The sequence below is a fragment of the Martes martes genome (genome assembly GCF_963455335.1).
Source record: "Martes martes genome assembly, chromosome: 10".
In the NCBI taxonomy this organism is placed as follows: domain Eukaryota; kingdom Metazoa; phylum Chordata; class Mammalia; order Carnivora; family Mustelidae; genus Martes; species Martes martes.
This window is the reverse complement of record NC_137898.1, coordinates 90702257-90721777: the sequence shown is the minus strand read 5'-3', so window position 1 is coordinate 90721777 and position 19521 is coordinate 90702257. Positions and strand designations below refer to the sequence as shown.

At 42.2% G+C, this 19521-nt stretch overlaps 1 protein-coding gene across 2 annotated transcripts in view; it reads right to left on the bottom strand.

Moving 5' to 3' along the window:
* Positions 1-947: 947 nt before the first annotated feature.
* Positions 948-19521, bottom strand: part of SNX19 (sorting nexin 19) — a 41111-nt gene continuing 22537 nt past the window's right edge. Inside the window, exons 9-11 of one of the 2 annotated variants that reach the window (XM_080814915.1) lie at positions 4910-5094; positions 3593-3680; positions 948-2502 (exon numbers count right to left, since the gene is read on the bottom strand). In XM_080814915.1, the coding sequence (XP_080671041.1) occupies positions 2370-2502; positions 3593-3680; positions 4910-5094 (406 nt within the window). In that variant the 3' untranslated portion in view covers positions 948-2369. The remainder of the gene's footprint in view (positions 2503-3592; positions 3681-4909; positions 5095-19521) is intronic. The other variant, XM_080814916.1, reaches the window with a different exon arrangement.

The window sequence follows — 19521 nt, the reverse complement described above, 5'->3', positions numbered from 1 at the left end:
AAGCATCCTGACTCATATAGCCATATACACATATTTTTACTCCACCCAGGACCTAACAACTGTTGCTGGGTTCCATGAGCAAAGAAAAGAGTAGCAACTGGAAATGAATGTGCTGAGTAGAGCCAAAGAAAAATCACAGTGTCCTGGGTTAGTGCAGACCCAATTCGTCGTTGCCTTTTATCACTCTCTCAGCTGGGAGCATCTTTTCTTGATACCCGTGGCTCTCTCCCAAGTGCTGATCTCCCCTGTTGACTGTGCCTGCTACCGAAACTTGACAGGTGGGTTTTGATTATTTCCTTGGCGATATCCATGATTTTCCTTCTAGGTAGGAGGGCCTGAGGACAGCTTATGTGTGTGCTTTGGGGCACAGACAACAGACGTGGCATCTCTTATGTAACATGAAATAAAAGGAAGTTTTCTTTGGGGTAGAAGTGTTAAAAAATTACTTAGAATCTACAGCCACAGGGATTTTGTGGTGTGTCAGCTTACATACTGGGGCTGTGTGTGACATCTGACCCAGAACTAACAGCACAGATTCAAAGCAATGTAGGTGGCTGAGTACGTATGAGAGAGAAGGTGAGCGGGAATGAGCTGGCTACTGCATCTCTCCCAAAGGGCAACCTGGCCTGAGCTGAAAAAGGTGAAGGATCGGCTTCAGTAAGTGAGGCTGAACTCCCTGCAATCCCACACTCCTGCAAATACTTACTAAAGCTAGAAATGCTGAGCTCCTTCTGCCTGTGAATGTCCGGGGTGGGAGAGCTCTGGAGCCATAAAGTCATTGTAACAATCATATTTTAAGGCTAGAAGGTGCCATGAGACATGATCTCATTCATCTCCTTGTCCTTAGGCAGTAATATTCTACCTAAAGCCTTCCAACCATAGCAGAACACATTTTATGGTTAAAAGCCTCCAGAGGGGTAAAAAAAAGTATAAGACTGCACAACTTTCTCCCATAAACCACTTTAATTGTGTGCACATCATCTACTTCAGAGTCTAAGAGACCCTGATGCCCATTCTAGACTCATCCCATTCTCATCAATCTAATCCCAAGATCCCCTTCCAAATGGGAGGATCCATAATTCAGTGACAGCAGGACACTAACAGGCAGGCGCAAAGCTAATGGGATGAGGGGGCAGAGGTCTCCCGTGACCTCCTTAAACCTTTTCTGTCAGCTACTGACATGCATTTAACATCACGTTGTTTGCCTCCTTTCCTACCAACAACTTCTCCTAATTGTTCCATTCTTCTAAGACACTACAGCATGATATAGCACCTTTGCCTTCATCTTCAAGTGTTCTCAAAGACTAATTAGATCCTTAAAGAACAAGAAGTAAAAAGCTTTTTGTGGGTAATCGATTCCCTGCAGGTTTGCTAATATTATCGGTTCAGTTTAAAAGTCCCTCACTGGAGACTTGTGAAGACAGAAGCCCATAGCCCCCTGGGTTTCCTACTCTTTGGGCATTCCCAGTGTCTCCTTTCCCTTTGGAAGCACTGGGCTGAATAAGCAATCTGCCATGCGATTCTGCTGAACGAAGACAGAGAGAAGGTCACAGAGACCGAAACTCAACTGCTCTTGGAGAGGGCTTAGGAGTAAAGCTAATAAATAAAATCTTTGATGCAACTCTCTTTTAGGAAAGGGTGTGGAGAGTGGGGTGGATCTACCAAGAAGCTTTGGCAGTCTGCTTTGAAGTCTTCTGAGCAGAAAAAAGTGTAGCCACCCAGGGAAGGAGCCTTCAGTGACATCCTCCATAGGGCTGATGTGTTGGAGAATATTCAATCATCAAAAAGTCCCTTGAGAAATGTTTTCCCTCCATCTTCTGGAATTGTTAGGCAACTAGACAGAACTTGGGGTGTCTGGATTCAGGAGTGGTCCTAAAAGAAACTGCAGTTTCCTGGTGGGAACAGAGAGCTCCACCAGGAGCTCTACCAGAAAATTGTCTGTTCCTCCAAGAAATTTGGCTACCAGTTTTCGCTTGGTCCATCTATAGCTTGTGTGTTGGTGGATTAGGAACATGTATGCACAGGGCCAGGCTCCTGGCAAACAATCTTAGGGAGGAGGGCAAAGGAGAGGCAAAAGGGGCTCATTCTTCTACCTCACAGATTCCTTTTCCAGGATCTACCCACCAGCAACAATCTGAACACCACAAAAAAGTACAGAAATGGATATGCATATGATTGGTACATATTTCCTCCATCATCTGCTATGTCACCTGCCCTGTGGAATAGAGCTGTGGGAGAACTGTGCCCCTGGGACCCTAGGCCTTCTGAGCTACAGTCCAGTTGCAGAGGGCACAGGTTCCTGACTGGTCGCGGGGTGGCACAACCACCCTCCTTTCCCAGCCTTCAAAGAATGGGTGAATAACCTATGGCTAAGGGGAGACACCCATTCTCTTGGGGTTGCCTGGGGTATCTGAGGCAGAGGTGGTTATGGTTGACTCCTCAACAGAGGCACTGAGATCCAAGAATTCCAGGATGATGTCCCAAAGGCAGTAAATCAAGTGCCTGAAACAAACGGACAAAACAACTTAGAGGGTCTGGCTCAGTCAACAGACACCAGATCCTATTTATGACATTTATTTTCCCTTCCCCCCCTTGCCCATTACTGATATCCTTAGTGAACCCTACATTTCAATAGCCTGATGAAGCCTCTGCCATGAAATAAAAGTTTGGTGAATAAAGGTTATGACCCCAGGGAAGGTGGAAACAGAACTTGAGACTAAACTTCAGGAAATTCCACATTTATTTATATAGCTACTTTAGCACATCAGCACTGCCCTGAAGACTGTGAGGGAGGGAAAAATCCCTGTGATATCAACTTATTAAGAATTTTCAGAGCTTCCGACTATGGCTGTTTCTCATAGTTAATCATTATAGATCTACAGTTACCTTACAGGCAATGAAGCAAAAGCCAGCACCCTTGTGTAGTGACAGTTAATAGGTACAGTCTGCTTTGGGACAGAGTTTGAGAAAGGACTGGAAGTCCTGAATACTTTTCAAAAGCACTGGTATCCCAACGTACCAGCAAGGAAAATACCTACCTCTTCTGGGTTATTCTAGGGGTGTTCACTCAGTATTTCTGGGTCCTTTTATCAGAGCCCAACCTCATTATCTTGTCTCCTTCCTATTAAGCAAAGACAATTCTTGATTCTAACACTGAATCAGCTTTGCAGTGAGGCCTTGAACATAGAGCTAAAAATAATTATCCAGCCTGTGGTACACAGGCTAGGGGATGTTCTTACGGTGTTCACAGGCAGGTGTTGAAAGAATTGTTAAGCACACTGAATAAGCCTGGAGGGTGACAGGGCATTTTCAGTAGCTCGCATGGGGGCCTGCATCGAGTTCTTCCACATGGAAACAGTGGCTGGCCCAACACTGGCCCACTGCAACATGACAACCTGCTCAGTAGCAGGCAGTGTGGGTTTTCCTTAGTGTGTACGGACCTGGACATCACAATCGGCAGTCAGGGCCTAGGGCAGAGAAAGACTGCAGTTCTACCCACCTTCATGTGGGCTGCTCACTTAGAATCCATGGACACCTGAGACCAGAGATGGCTTCAGCGGTAGAGATGCTGCATACATGCCTTCCAGCCTACCTGTTGATAAGGGGTTGCTGCAGTGACTCCAAGACTAGACTCCAGCTCAGCCGGCATCTGTTCACCCCAAGGATTTCTACCACGATATCTGAAGAGGAAAAAACAGATGTGGTTTCAGCAGTAACACTGAAACCTGAGATTCTAAGGAGATTATCTCATGATATCTACTATCTTTATCCAAACTGGGAACTTCTGGCAAACTTCTGAACCACATAGCCAAACTAAAACAGGGAAAAGCTAAGAAAAATGTTTCTTAAGTGTTTAAATAAGGATGGACCTGAAGAAATAATTCTGTAACCTGTCACTGTAGGTATGTCTGATGTAACAGTTTAGGGTGGAGAACAGAGGTTGGTAAGAGTATCTAATGACATGGATGGAACTAGAGGGTATTATGCTAAGTGAAGTAAGTCAATCAGAAAAAAACAATTATCATATGATCTCACTCATATGTAGAATTTAAGAACAGAGGAGCACAGGGGAAGGGAGGGAAAAACAAAACAAGACAAAACCAGACAGGGAGACGAACCATAGGACTCTTAATCATGGGAAACAAATTGAGGGTTGCTGGAGGGGAGGGAGTTGGGGGATGGGGTAACTGGCTGATACGCATTAAGGAAGACACGGGATATAATGAGCACTGGGTGCTATATGCAACTGATGAATCCCTGAACTCTACCTTTGAAACTAATAATACACTACATGTTAATTAACTGAATTTAAATAAAAAATAAATAGAACAGAAAAACAAGAGTATATAACATTGTCCTAAGAGCTAGCCATTCACTACTATACCCTCATTACCACAGCACAGCCATAGGTAACAAACTGCCTTTCCAACCTTCTAAGACCCTATAGAAAGTAAAGAAAAAAAATCCTCTTCAGAGTTTGTTTTTATCTACTGCTAAGGACCATATGCCTTATTCAATGACCCCAATTTATCAAGGCCGAGCTTCTGTGGGACATATCATTTTCTTCCCTGGTCCAAATACCATGAGTTGGCAGAGAACCTGAAATCTTCATCTGCTGGGAATAGTTCTGAGACCTGCCTCTGTGGTGTAGGCAGAGCCGTTATTACCTCACATATGCAGGATTCTCACCTACTATTTATGGTGTGGTCACAGTGATCCTTTCCATTCCCTCAGCATCACTTGAATGAGGGGTAGAAGAATCACAGCTCTGAGCATTTACCTATTAGCCTGAGAAATGGGGGGTCAACAGATTTTTGAGTCTAGGTTTCTGAGGGGTGTGGGGTAATGGTGGCAATGCAGGATGGGAAAGGAATAATTATCAGTATAACCAATCTCATTGTTCAATTACCTGGCAGGATTCCCATCAGGCTCTGCAAGGCCTGTTCTTCAGCAGCCGCTTTCTGCTCCTGGGTCCTCACAGGCCGTGGACACTTCGGTAAAACCCCACCAGGCCAGATGGACTCCTGAAGAAGCCGGAGGTACTGCACCCAGCGCTGTGGACATGTTAGATTAGCCACTTGCACCTCTAGCCACCTGTGGTGGAAGAGAGGAGAAAGGTCAGATAAATCTGAAGGAAACACCACGGCAAGGCAGGTGAGCAATCAGAATAGGGCAAAGCGAAGGGAGTGCCAACTCTCACAAGTGACATCAAGCCAATTCAACAACTTGGGGCCACAGAATTTAAGATGAGTAATAATAATAATCTTGTTATTTACCCAGTGTCTATTAGGAGCTCCATGTTGTATTAGGGGTTTCACAGAACAGAGCACTAAAAGGGCCCCTGTCCCTGGGCACGACTGGAGCTTGCCAACTGTCCTCTTGGGAAGCACTGTCCTCTCAGCAATGTGCACACACAGCCTTCACAGTTAAGGGTTTAGTGATTTTACACAAATTCTTCTGCTTTGCCACCCTGTCCACTTCTAGCTGCTCTTCATGTCCCTATGAGCTGTTCTGAGAGTACCCTTCATCTGTCCTTTGCTCATGGAAGTCCCCTCACTGACAAGGCCCTCTTCTTTCCAGAAGTCAGCTATTCTCGAAAGACCTGTAGAACCCCAACTCCTCCACAAAATTCTTCTTGATCATTCCAGCCAGAAATGCTCCTCTTCGTCCCCTCAGACCCCCTCTGGCACTTAGTTCTACAGCATAGGTTTGGAACTCATATTTTATATTGGAGCAGAAATTATTTCCTCATGTGTTTACAGCTCTACTTTTCCAACTAAATTATAAGCATCACAAGAGTTCTAGGTCTTACACTTTTAAAAAGTTCCCCACAGTGCCTTGGTGCTCAAGAAATGTTTGTTGACTGATTGCAATTATTCTTATTATGATGAAAACTTCCTCCTTTATCTCACATTAAAAAAAAATGAGGCAATAACTTGGAGGGGGCAAACATCAAATCTGCAGTTCCTGCAGGGCATTTTCTCTCTCATTCTTTATTTGTTCCTGCATTTTTTCAGAGCAATACGGTTACTAGCTGAAGTTCAAGGCTGCCAAGGCCTCCTTAGTATGTAGCAGGGCTGAGACTGGCAGGGCTCTGCCTGTAATGGACAGACCATCAGCCATGTTTACTCTGTTTGGTACTACACCACGTGGCAGCTCATGCCACTGCTCCTATACCCAAGTTACTTGTCGCCCATCCAAGAGCAGAGGGGGCTGCCAAGGCAAACTTTATTTAACCTCCACTCTGCCAGACAGTCTGCATTCCTCTCAAGCTAGGCATTCCAGCCTTGGGGGCTGCAATCCCCCAGGCCGAGGGCTCACAAATGATTCTAAGAATAGGAAGTCTGAAAGGTAATGGCAGGGCAGGAATGGCAGACACTGATGGAGATCAAGAGCGGCACAAAGCCGCTCTTGCCCAAAATAGCCATCACGATCGTATTTGTTATTATTAGGGCTGCATCTCCTTTTTATAGGGCTTTTCATTCAGCGAGCCTAAGACGCTTGATGAAAGGGATCCAGTAGCAAGAATTTCTGTTCCTGTTTATAGAAGAGGGTCAGCAAAGGGAGATGGATACGATGCCCTGATCAGATTCTCCGCAGGGGATCAGGTGACCCAACTCTCGTTCTTCACCTCAAGCCACAAATGCTTGTATGACTTCTGCTAAGGTGAATGACGTGCACCAGGGTCTCATCTGAGTGACTGGAGGGCGGGGGCGAACACCTGAAAACCAAAATCTTGAAGTCCTTCGAAAAGTCAGGAGAGTCTTAAGCCAGAGGCCTTCAGCTGGAATTAGATCTAGCTCAGTTCTCATTCACATTTGCGCAGTGTGCCCTGACTCTTGTCCTCTGGGGCCACTGATGCCTGTGACCCCACTCTAGAGAGGCATCTCAACATCCACTCAATCCTTCTCAGAACAGAATATTCACCAGTAAATCTGGGTACCTCGGTCACCTTCTGGGCTTGTCTTACAAGAGAGGAGACTGACTGTTTTGAACTACTGTTAATTTACCTGACAGGAATAGGTCCCTGTGCTGCACCATGGCAAGGATGTCCTCTTTGTTTTCTTCCATCGTAACTCAGTGTCTCAAGCACACCAGCGGGATGCAAAACAAATTTTAGCACGTGGCAAAATATGAATGTATAAATGTATATAAATCTACAGAACAAAAGCTTATTAAACTCTAAATGGGAATGTTGGGAAGAAGAACCAAAGTAGGAAAAAGTAAAAATAAACCCTTTGATGATGAGGATGAGTCAGTGAGTCAAGACAAGTTGCGGGTGTTAAGCAGAACTGACAGAGAGAACTCAAGTCTCCAAGTGAATGTCAGCTGCTGATAAAGAAACTGTCAAGCACTATAAACCCTGAGGCATAGAAGTGATCAACAGAAGGCCCTAGAAGAGTCGGTCCCAGGAATGTAATGAACATAAGAAAATATAAGATTTGTGCAAACTGGCAGAAGAGAAACAAACTGCATGTCTAGAAAGAGGCATATAATGTAGAATGTGGCTTCTACCTATGAGGTGCTATGGTTTCTGTTAGTCTTACTCTTCTCCATACCCCGAAGGTGAAAGACGTCAACCACGCACCCTGGTACCGTGAAGATTTAAAAATTCACCCTTTTCGGGATTCTCCTCTTGCCCAGGTTCCTCCCACCCCTCCTCCTCCAAGAATAGGAGGCTTTCTCCTGGATATCTGGGGTTAGCCAGGTTTTATTTCCTAGCCCCAGGCAGCCTGTGGAAAAGAGGCAGGACAGCAAAGCTTTCTCGCTCACAGAACTTCTGAGGTATACTCTCTCATCATGGGTGACGAGCATCCCAAAGTGGAAGGAAAAAAGGATACAGCTGAAACCAAGAAAATGACCAGTGCCAACTACTTCCACCACCCAAACTTCCCTGCCCCTCAGAAAAAATAGAAACAAGTCTGTGAACTTTAGAACAATTTCCAAGGCATGTTTTATTATTCCACAAAATGCTTTTTTTAAGTTGTAAATGGCCAGATTCAGGGATCCGGTATTATTTGCCTTGCCTAACACCTAGCATAGCATCAACAACTGATGACAATGAAGAGGGCAGGGATTTCTTCATCCAATGAGCAATTCTACCCCTTCCATCCCCATTTCCCTTCCTCTTATTCTCTATCTTATTCTCTTATCCTCTATCATCCTTCTCCAGAGTGTAGAGCCACACATCCCACCACAGTGCTTTACCTAGCCTTATTAACTCCCTTCGTCCTGCTCAGCTCATTCTGAAAATGGGTTAGAGCAGATAAGGTGAAGAGATTAACACTGGAAAATTAAAAAACAGACTGACGCCTTAGCTTCTTATTAATTCCCTTCATCTCTCTATTCCACATGTTGTCTTTCTATTCTTAACCTACAAGTGGGAAAGTTAAAAAGAAATGTGTCCCTATAGCCTCTCTTGAAGCAAAAGGAATGGAATGCGTGTGTCTGAAGTCCAATGTACCACAGGAGCTTTTCCAGTATCAGTTTCTGGAATCTGTTGGTACTGCTCACAGAAATCTAAAGTTTCAAGGTGGATACACACACGTATCCCTTGGTTTATTTATTGTAAATTATTTATAAGAATTCATTTACTAAATACAAATGTTATTGTTTATGTAATTCAAGACTCATGAGGTAAATACGCTAAAATAAATATAGTAGAGACTAGCCACAAATAGCATTGGTTTTAGTTTCTACTACTATTCCAGTTCTGATATTAAATTTATAGCTATCTCTCCGCCTACCATCCTACCTTTTTCCACCATTAAAAGAAGAAGAAAAAAAAGCCAAACCAGGTCTGTTCTGTCAGGATGTCCCTGGGTGATTCTGAGCACAAGGCAGCCTTCTTAGTGGGCCTAGAAATAGCCAATAAATTGAGAAAAAAGCAACAACAGATTGACACGGAGATATTCAAGATCTTCTCTGATGCCAGACATGGAAGGAGGGATGAGGGCTTTCCACTACACTGGGAGTGCATGTCTAGTCCGTGTTCACAGGAAGCTGGTCTGAAATAGCTACAGATAGAGGAATGAAGCAATAGCTAAAAAGGAGACAGTTTAATGCTAGGGCTTAAGATGGCACCTCAAGGTTAGCAGAAGGTCATTTCCCATCAAAACAACAGAATCAAATCTCATGATTAAGGAGAGAAAGCTTTATAGGGACGATGTTTAATCTAATTACCCACTGTCCCTTCACTTCTTTGCTAAGAGCTATTGTGGCTGAGTGAGGAGGGGTCCACGGGGAGGACAGGGGGAGGATCATGAAGTCATAACAGAAAATATTCCTAACAGCATTAACGATCTTCTAACAAAAATGCCTAGTGCAGTCCAAATGAAAGAAAACAACAGACTTATTCCTTGTACCCTTTTTATCCATCTGGCTACCTCTGTAGGCAACCCAAGGGCGATTACACTTCCACCTCATTCTCATGTATGAAATATGGTTCAAAGAAAAAAGAGAGGGTAAAAGAAGATCAGGTTAAAGCTCCTGCCATTCTAAACAGGTTTACAGTAGAAGTGTCAACTCATTTTATTACCCTTAGAGGAGGGTTTTCCAACCCTGGCACTACTGACATTTTGGACTGCTAATTCCTTGTTGTGGGGGGCTGTCCTGCGCACTGTCAAATGTTCAGCAGAATTCCTGCCCTCCCAGGTAACTCTTGTGTAACAGTCAAAAACGTTTTCGGACGTTGCTGTGCGTCCTCTGTGAGGCAAAATCATCCCCAGTTGGGAATCACTGCCTTAGATTTAGGATGTTGGAAGCCATGTGTTGGGCCATTTCCAGTCACTCCAACTCTGGCAGCTGTAGCACACCATTTCTCAAACTGTGGGCTCAACAGCATTAGAGGCGGCCATGCGCTCAACACTGCAGTTTCTGACACTTAAAAACAGCTAAGCAAAAATAGATGAGAAAACAGGAATGTGTATCTCATGTTTCAGGACCCTCTGTTTCATATATGGATGTTTATATGGATCTATCAGATATATTTGTGTGTGCTTGCATGTACTATGTGGTCACAGTGGGTCATGATGTAAATGTATTTCCTACTGTGGGTTGAAGTTTAAAAATAGCAAGAAAAACACTGATATAGTATAAGGAATTAGGAGTTCCAAGAAAAGGGGGAAAAAGCCCAAGCTACATTTTTAGCCTCCTGGAAACACTCCCCACCTCCACCCATCCCCAAGTACCTTGTAAAATGTTTACAATGTCATAGATCGTGAACATTGTGTTCTGTACCACAGTCCTAGTACAGTACTACAAGTATTTGCTCATTAAATCAGTAACCCCAACGCATAGGGTGGAGAGAGAGATCTTGAGGGTGATGTTGTGGATCCAGGGCATTTCCCATTAAACAAGCTGTTTTTGCCAATGTCACACCTGATAAAAGTAACACTTCCAGTCCCTCTGATTCCTTTCCCAGGCCTCTGCCTTCCTGCCATGGCCCCTTCTCGTGTTTACAGACAGTTCCTCCTTGTCAGCTCTCGGCTCAAGCCTTCTCAGTCCTAGAACTGGCCAGGCCCAGGTTACTCAGCTGTGTCTGAGAAAGTTCAGCATAGTTGCCCTCTGACTGTGTATGTAGGTCACCATCCTTTCCTGCCTTGTGTGGGGAGAAGAATGAGGAGGAAATGAACTTCAAGGGCAAGAAACCCCTGCTTCTTTTTCCCAATAACTATTGTGAAATCTAAAATGGCTCAGAGTCTACACAATTTCTTCTTTGATTTTTGCTTTCATGTTTTAAATCACAGATCCACATCTTTAAAACATGTGCTTCAAGGGAAGACTACATACTGCCTAAACACCATGCTTTAAGAATCGGAGTTCCACACTTCTATATCTAGCCACAGTCTTTGTTTTTGATTAGTAACATACAAGTTACAGCTACAAAATTAATAAGTGTTAAGAGTTGAAGCATTTTGAATCAAGGAAGGAAATTAAAGAAATCATCTGTCTAATTTTAGAGGTTATCTATTCTAATAATCTCACCTATTAACACATGAAAACAGAGAACCAAAAACAAGCACTGCTTAGCAAAAGGCTTATAGGAACATACAACTTCACAGCTAGAAGGAAACAGGTGATCCCTACCTCACCTCCGCCCAGAGTCTAAATCTCCTGAGTAGCATCACGGCAGAGCCAAGGGTTCTGGTCCATGAGTGCAGAAAGTTGGGCTTTTATCTAAGCTCTGCCACCAATTAGGAATGTGACTCTGGGGAATTTGCTTAAATTCCTGAAAAGGATAACTACAATTTATTAGAGGTGCTCCTTAAATACTGGCAACCAAAATCAGCCTCGTTGTAACTTCTGGTCATTGTTCTTACTTCCACCCTCTGGAGTTAATGGGAAGTACTAAAGTTACTAGGTCAAATCTCTTTCAAAATGGACCAAAGACCTAAATGTGAGACCTGACTCTATAAAACCCTAGAAGAAAACACAGTCAGTTATTTCTTTGACATTGGCCATAGAAACCTTTTTCTATATATGTCTCCTCAGGCAAGGGAAATGAAAGCAAATTAACCTATTAGTAACACACTGAAATAAAAATCTTTTGCACAGAGAAGGAAACTATCAATAAAAGGACAAGGATATCTACTGAATGAGAGAAGTTATTTGCAAATGATATACCCAATAAGGGGTTAATATCCAGAATATATAAAGAACTCACACAACCCAACACCAAAAAACCCTAAATAACCCAATTAAAAATGGGCAGAGTTCCTGAAAAAACATTTTGCATTTTTAAATTCAACTGTTATCTCTCCCCTAAGTCTATTTTATAAGATACACATCCTTGATTCTGGCAACGTCAAAGTTGAACACACAGAATACACTCAATAAAGTACTGAAGAGAAATGAACCATTCCTCATCCTGGTTCCATCCCCTGGGTGTGTGCTACTTTTTATTCTCTCTTAAAATGGAGTACCCAGAACCAAACACAACCTCCAGATGTGCCCTGACCAGCAAAAGATGAAAGAATGCAGAGGATTAGTGCCTTCCTTGTTTCATACACTATACTTCTATTAATACAGTCAAAGACTGTGTTGGCTTTTTGGGCACACACTTCAAAGCACTGACTCATACTGAGTTTTGCAGTCAACTAGGACCCTAGTTCCACATATGTACTTTAACAAGAAAATCACGTGCTCCTCTGTTAAGCCTGGTCTTGCCCTTCTGCACTTGTGCAATTTTTAAAAAAATCTAAATTCTGACTACAGTTCTTTCTATTAACTCCATCATGTTGGTTTTCACCTATTATTCTAACTTTTCAAATCCTGATTTTTGTCACCCAGAGTATTCATCATACCTCTAATGTTATTGTTACTTGCAAATTTACTGATGAAAAAATTAAGCAGGATAAGAACAAGAAAAATGCTCTCACTAGAAATCTCCCTCCAAGATGACATAAATTTGTTAGACAGATACTCTTGGGCTAAAGAAACTCAACTAACCATGGATCACTTAAAAGTCCTACATACAGTCTGTTGGGGCACCTGGGTGGCTTAGTCAGTTGAACGTTGAACTCTTGATTTCGGCGCAGGTCATGACCTCAGGGTTGTGGGAGCAAAGCCCGTGCTGGACTCCGTGTTCAGTGCAGAGTCTGCTTGGAATTCTCTGTCTCCTTCTGCCCCCTGTCCCAGTCACACACGTGCTCTCTCTCTCAATAAATAAAAAAAATTTTTTTTAATAGATTTTATTTACTTGACAGGCAGAGATCACAAGTAGGCAGAGAGAGAGAGAGAGGTGGAAGCAGGCTCCCTGCTGAGCAGAGAGCCCGATATGGGGCTCGATCCCGAGACCCTGGGATCATGACCCAAGCTGAAGGCAGAGGCTTTAACCCACTGAGCCACCCAGGTGCCCCCCCCTTTTTTTTTAAGTACTACAGTCCAGGCCATGCATGTCCATTTTGTCCACATGGACTTTACGAGAATATGGCAAAAGTTTGTTGAAATCCACCTACAATTTAATACCCAATGCATCCCTTTACTTTAATGGTTTAATAATCCTGCTAAAGAAAGAAAGAAACTATGCTAATCAGGTTGGGCACATTCTCACTGAATACATACTGATTTCTAGGGTTCGCCATTTCCCTCTCTGCACATGTTCACAAAACATCTATTTAATGATCTGCTTCAGAAATTTTTAGAGATAAATGTCAGCGTCAATGACCTGTATCCATTTTTTAAAAGGCAAGATATTTGTCCATCTCCAACTTTTTCAATGATTTTAGGTCTTCAATAATAACTACAAATTTTAAGTTCTATAGAACATAATTAATCTGGATCAGGTATAGGAACTTTAAAATAGGCTAAGTGCTCTCTTATTTGCATTTCTATTTTAGTCTTCTAGTTTAATAGTGTCTGTCCAATTCTTGTCAAACCATTTTCCTTGACAGAAAAAAACCTAGAAATTAGACAGCTTAGCAAACAGACTAATTCACTGTTGAATAAATGAATAAATGCTTTCTCAATGTAGCCAGTGACTACTGCAGAACCTGTTTAGAAAGATTTACCTGTATTTTCTTTGCTGTTTTTTAAGTCTTTTTTCCTAACATTTATTCACAACTTCAACTCTTGAGTTTAAGCTTACTGAACACCATTCTCATTAGTTCTATCACTACTATTTTGCATTACTCAGTATGTGTCCTCTCCTCTGCCTCTTTTTTAAAAGTATGTACATACGTCTAGAATCAGTTAACTACACTGGTTTCATCTGATCTTGATTCTTTCCTTTCCTCACTGGAATTCTGTGTTTAATTAGTTTATTTCATTTACTCCACACATATTGGTGGAGCTTCATGTAAGTGCCAAAAGACTAAGATTTTAAGGTTTTGTGGGAGGGGATCTTAATTCATTTTGATATTTTCCTCAGCATTTACCATAATAGTGCAAGTCCTACAATAAGCTATCAAGTACTGAATGAATCAATCTTATTCCACAATTCCCAGTGATAATTTTGAGTGTTAGAATTTGAAGTTAACTCATTATTATAGCCTACAATTATTTTTTATCTTATTGCTCTGTTCTGTTCTCCTGTGAATTTTATTAACCTTTCATCTACCTCCACTTTCCTGTCAGCTGTTTTCCATAATATCCATAATATCCAGAGTTATCTCAAAATTTTTTTTTCTTTTTTAAGGCTTCTTGCTCTTCACTGAATTGACAGATCTTCTGCCATGTATATTCTACTATCCTTGAGTATGCTCTATTTGAATTGGAAATCTGCCTTGTGAGTATCATGTGCCAAAGAACAGAAACTCTGAAAAATTTCCCTTTGTACCAGCTTATACCATTCTACATTTTCCTTTTTCTTCCAAAGACAGAAGAACTTGCAGATAAAAGAAAAGATGAAAAATACAATCTGGGCTCATGGGTCCTTAAGTCTTATATCAAAAAATCTCAAAATTACTAGGACTACAGTCCCTGCTTCTTCATGTGTTGTCATTTATTTTTACACAAAAGGAGATTATAATGTACTGATTTGATAAGCAGCCACAGACTTTTAATCACATGTCAGATATGCTGGGCAGAAAGATGCTCTATCATCCTCTTAGCTATGCGTCTCAAGCTACACGGTAGAAAACGGGAGTCATCCTTGGTTCCTCCTTTTCCCCGTTCCAAATCTACCCACCCCTCTGTAACACCACAGAATTACTGAAAAAATCACTAAATCTAGGTGATGCTACCTCCTCCATCTCAGGCACTCCTCACCCTTTCCCATTTTTATAGCAATTCCTCATCACCTTTCATTTCTACCAGTACAACCCTTTCCCTAACTTGTCTCCCTGGTTCTAACTTTACCTCCTTCTATTAATCCTCCAGGGCATTATTTAAGTGATTTTCTAAGTTACAAAGGTGGTCCCGTCATCACCTGTTTGCATTTTGTAAAAGGCTTCCCCGCAAATGGGGGCAAACTTGATCTCTGAATGGCTCACAGGCTCTCTATGAGTTGGCACCCTCTTCAGAGTAATCTGGTCCCTCTGTTGCACATCTTCTATTTCTAATCATACCTGACTTCTTCGAGTACCACAAATCTGCCAGGCTGTTTACTGCTCTGCCACCAACACTCTGTTCTCCAACGTCTGCTCACAAGTTCTCATCATCCTTTCAATCCTGTCTCAGAAGTCATCTCTCCTGTGAGCCTTTGTGGGCCTCTCATCATCCATTACTTCATCCCTTTTATTCATCACCTATAGAGTCTTTTTAAAAATACTAAACTTTATATTCTAACTCTTTATGAGATTGCCCCTCCAATTGGATATTAAATTCCTAGGGTAGGAATTTGGGGTCTTGTTCTGTATTTTGATCACTCAACATAGTGTCTGGCACAGAATGGGAAATCAATAAATATTAGTTACTAAGGGAATTAATGCTCTTTGTGGGACAAACAATGGTCTTAATGGATGACACGCAGCTCAAAATAAGCTTTGCAAAAGGCAAACATCCTAATACTTCAAGCAGCAAAAGAACAGTAAGCTCTTCATTATTCATGCTTATGGAGGAAGGCAGTAAGAGATTTAAAAAATAGTGGACAATCTAGAAATCCTTTGTATTGGGCATTTTGTAGATCTTTATGTAAACAACTGGCAGATTTATTTTCCTAATAACCTTTTGTTTGGATAACATTAAAACTAAACTGTGTGCCAACACAGAAGCTGTAGGGTAAATGTTTTAAGTATTGTGGACATTAAGTCAGCTGAGCTAGAATTAAGAATTCATCATGAATAATCCATGCAATTCACACCTGGTTATGCATTCCCCTGGAAGGCAAGGGAGGTCGAAGGAAGGGAGTGGGTCAGCCATCCTCTGTTTCTGGCACATTCTTTAAATCCTAGAGAAGAGAGACACCTGCCAGCAGTCTATGTTTTTGTCACTTTTCCTGGCAAATAGGCCCAGAGGACAGAAAAAACTGAAAGTCAAGGAAAGCAAAGGGGTTATGAGAACTGTGAGTCACACTTGTATTTTGGGAAGCACCCCTGATGGATGGAACAGTATCAAACTGATTCCAGCCCATTACTTGAAACTAGTAAGAGGAAAAGAAGGTAGCAGAATGTTTGGGTAAGAAGTGACCAAAAGCAAGGGTCAGGTTACCTTTCTAACAAACACAGAGGGAGAGAAACACATTTGAGAAGCTCTGTATTCATGGGATAAATGAGACTAGTTGCAAAGGGAGAAGCTCTAGAAATTTGTTCTGGATTTGAGTATTGTGATACCCTTAGGATTCCAATTCAAAAGCTTCTTACACAAATCTAGTGTACCTCTGAAGACCTTCAGATCAACTTTTTTTCGGCCCCTTACTACGTTGCTAATGCACCATAAGCCAGCTCTGAAACATCACAGCTGATGGACTTGAAAGCTAGGCAAAATCAAAGTCATGTTTCTTGGATGACTGCCTGTGCTCCTTGTTTGATCCATGCAAAAGAAGCAGTAGGACATCTGTCTCACAACCACAAACCCCCTTAGTCTCTGGAACAGTCCATGTTTCTGCTCCAAGGCCAAGAGATTCCTCTGTTACCACACTTTTCAAGGCAAGGCTGAGTATAAAAGTAGTTCATACTCTTCTAGGGAAAGGCAGACTCAGTGGTCAGAAAGGCCAGAAATGCCTCACACAGGCAGTGTCTGGCAATGAATGGAAATAACACTGTAAAGCCACAGTTTTGAGCCTGGCTTGACCACTTGAATGAACTGAGGTCTGGTTTCCTTCTTAATAAAATGGACTGATTCCTGCCTTACCTTCTTAACAAAGTTATATCAAGATCAAAAGAGAAATACGAAAGCATTTTTGAAAGTGCTTGTGTGTTCGTACCCGAATTGAAGACCCCTTTGGATGCCCTTTAAAAAACTGTACCATGTCCTAGAAATGATGAAAAAATCCCGAGTGAGCTTTGCATTTCATGCCTGAGTTGCCCCTTTTGCAAAACGGACTCCCCTCCTGGCAGGCTTAGGGGTATAACTATTAGAACAGTGAACCATTTCTGTCTTAAATGTTTAGGAATATTAGGGAGAAACCCAGGGGATTATGGGTGATGTGAAGATTATATTTTGGAATCCTTCCTAAAACAAGCCCTCTATATACTATAACAGTGAGACTTATACTGCAAGGACTGGACTGCAGGATCCATAGTCTCTCTTTCCCCTTCTTTCCTCACTCCCCTGTGAACAGCAAGCTTGGGTCATTCTCAGTCATCAGACAGCTATCCTGAGCCTTTCTTTCTCAGCACCTAGGGTTGGAAGGCGGGGGAAGAGGGGCAAGACTGATTAAAATGGCCACTCATTCAGAGGAATATTGAGTCCATAGAGGGGGAAATGGCAGGGAGAGGGAGAGAAACATTTAGAACTGGGGCACTGGAAAGAAAGGCAAGACACAAAGGAGGGCAGAAGGCAGGGATTTCACTGTTGTCTTGACAACCAAACCCCTATTGTGTCTGGTGAGTTGACCTCACAGTGAGATGTCTAGACTCTGCTCTGGGCAAACCCCACCACTACAGAAGAGAGAGGAGGGAGAAGTGGGGGATGGAAAGATGGTAACTCTGCTGTACATGATGGGACTGACTCCCAACTTCTACTAGATTACAGGTTAGAGTATGCTCAGCCATGATCTGGAAGAGAATTAGGGACTGGGTTTAAATAAGCAGACATGGTAGTGTTCCAAATTATGCTGTGAAAATGGCTAGAGGAAGCTGAACAGATCATCCTCAAAGAGAACAAGGTTTAGAAAGAAGCAGATGTCAAAGTTAAGGAAACAGGGAAAATACTGGAAGGAGCATGGGGAAAAGGAAATGTAACAGACAGAAGCACCTTGGGGAAGAAGAGGTACCTAAAAGTATTTGTTTCCCATTTCTTGTCTATAGCTTGAATTTTAAAACCTTTCCAGAGAGAAGGTTATCCACTCTGATAGTAAGGATATGGAACACAGCTGTGGCGACAACTCCAGAATCTCCACATAGTAGGAGGGATTTTGGGGGCACCACCTGTGGTTAGAAAACTAGGGGGGCAGGGGAGGAGGTGGACATGGGACTTATCTTGAAGCTGCATTTGTATAGCAAGCATACCATGTTTATAGAGATTATATATTGATTGGGGAAGGGCTAAATTCCCCCCAAGAAAATCTGTGGCATCATAATTACATCAGCACTTAAGGTGTATTAAGGTGTATTTCCTACTAGTTCACCCCCTACTCCCTCCCTGTGCTAGTACCATACAGGTCTACTCCTCCACAGGGCACCTGCTGAATCTATACATAAGGACAGAGGTAAAGATCGAGCCTCAAGAATTAACATATGGCTGTGTCGCCAGCACCAACTTAACAGGAAAGAGCCAAACGATCTCCACCCCTGGCTGAAAACAATGGAAACACCCTTGATCATTTGAGAGGTGGATAAGATTCCCAACACCAGGGCAATCTAGCCCTGACAGTGTCCACCTCAGTGAGATGGAGATCTAGGATTCTGGTATCCAAAAAGGACTTGAGTATAGAACCAAGTAGCTTACAGAGAATATCAACAGATTTTTTCTGGATGTTCAGCTGGTTTAATCACCGTAGACTCTCTGGTTTACTCCGGGTTTCTGAGTCAAAAATGTTCTCAAATGAATCAGCTCCAGCACTGACTCCTTGAGGGGTGGAATGCACTCAAAGGGGCAACTTCTGGCAGTACATACTGCTCAAAGAAGCAAGTGTCCACTGAAGACTGATCAGAACAGAGGGGAAGAGGGTGAAAGATAAAGAAATTGGGCTCATCTAAAAGTCACTGGCTCAGAGCAGAGGGCAGATAAGTAGCTTCTGAATCATGGAACAAGACAGGGAATGGTTTCCATTACTATCACCACCGAGACAAGGCCTGTAATTGCAAAAAGAATACTCCCTCAAAGAAGGCAAATGGGTATAGGTTAACCTGCAGCGCCACCTGGTGCCCAAAGGGAGAATTCCTGTTCTAACTCCCCCAAGGAGCAAAACCTTGCAGCACTTTCCAAGATGTATTTAACAAAATGTTCTCTCTCTGTCTTCTGTGCTCATGAACACTGTCTCTCAGACACACACACTCTGTCTCTGTCTCAGAGGGGGACTGGATGAAGATATTAAATTTTTTTTTAAAGATTACTTTTTATTTAAAAGCAGAAATAATGCCCTCCCCTCTTTAAAATGCTTAGTGTCTGGAATATTTACACTAGACCTGTCTAAATGATACCTATCTTACATCTAGCTCTAAGTACTTAATTTCCTCTATAAAGCCTCCCTAACGTTTATGTAAACAAGAATCCCAATATTTTTTTTTACTGCATTTACAGCCTATACCATGTCATTTAACCTCACATTGTTCAATACTTCTTTTATTTATTTATTTATTTATTGAAAATTTATTTCGATTACAAGACAATACATAATTCTTTCTTTCTTTTTTTTAATTTCTTTTCAGCGTAACAGAATTCACTGTTTTTGCACCACACCCAGTGCTCCATGCAATACTTCTAATTGATTCGTAAGGGTTCTCTATTCTCTTAGGCTGCAAGTCCCCTGAAGCAGAA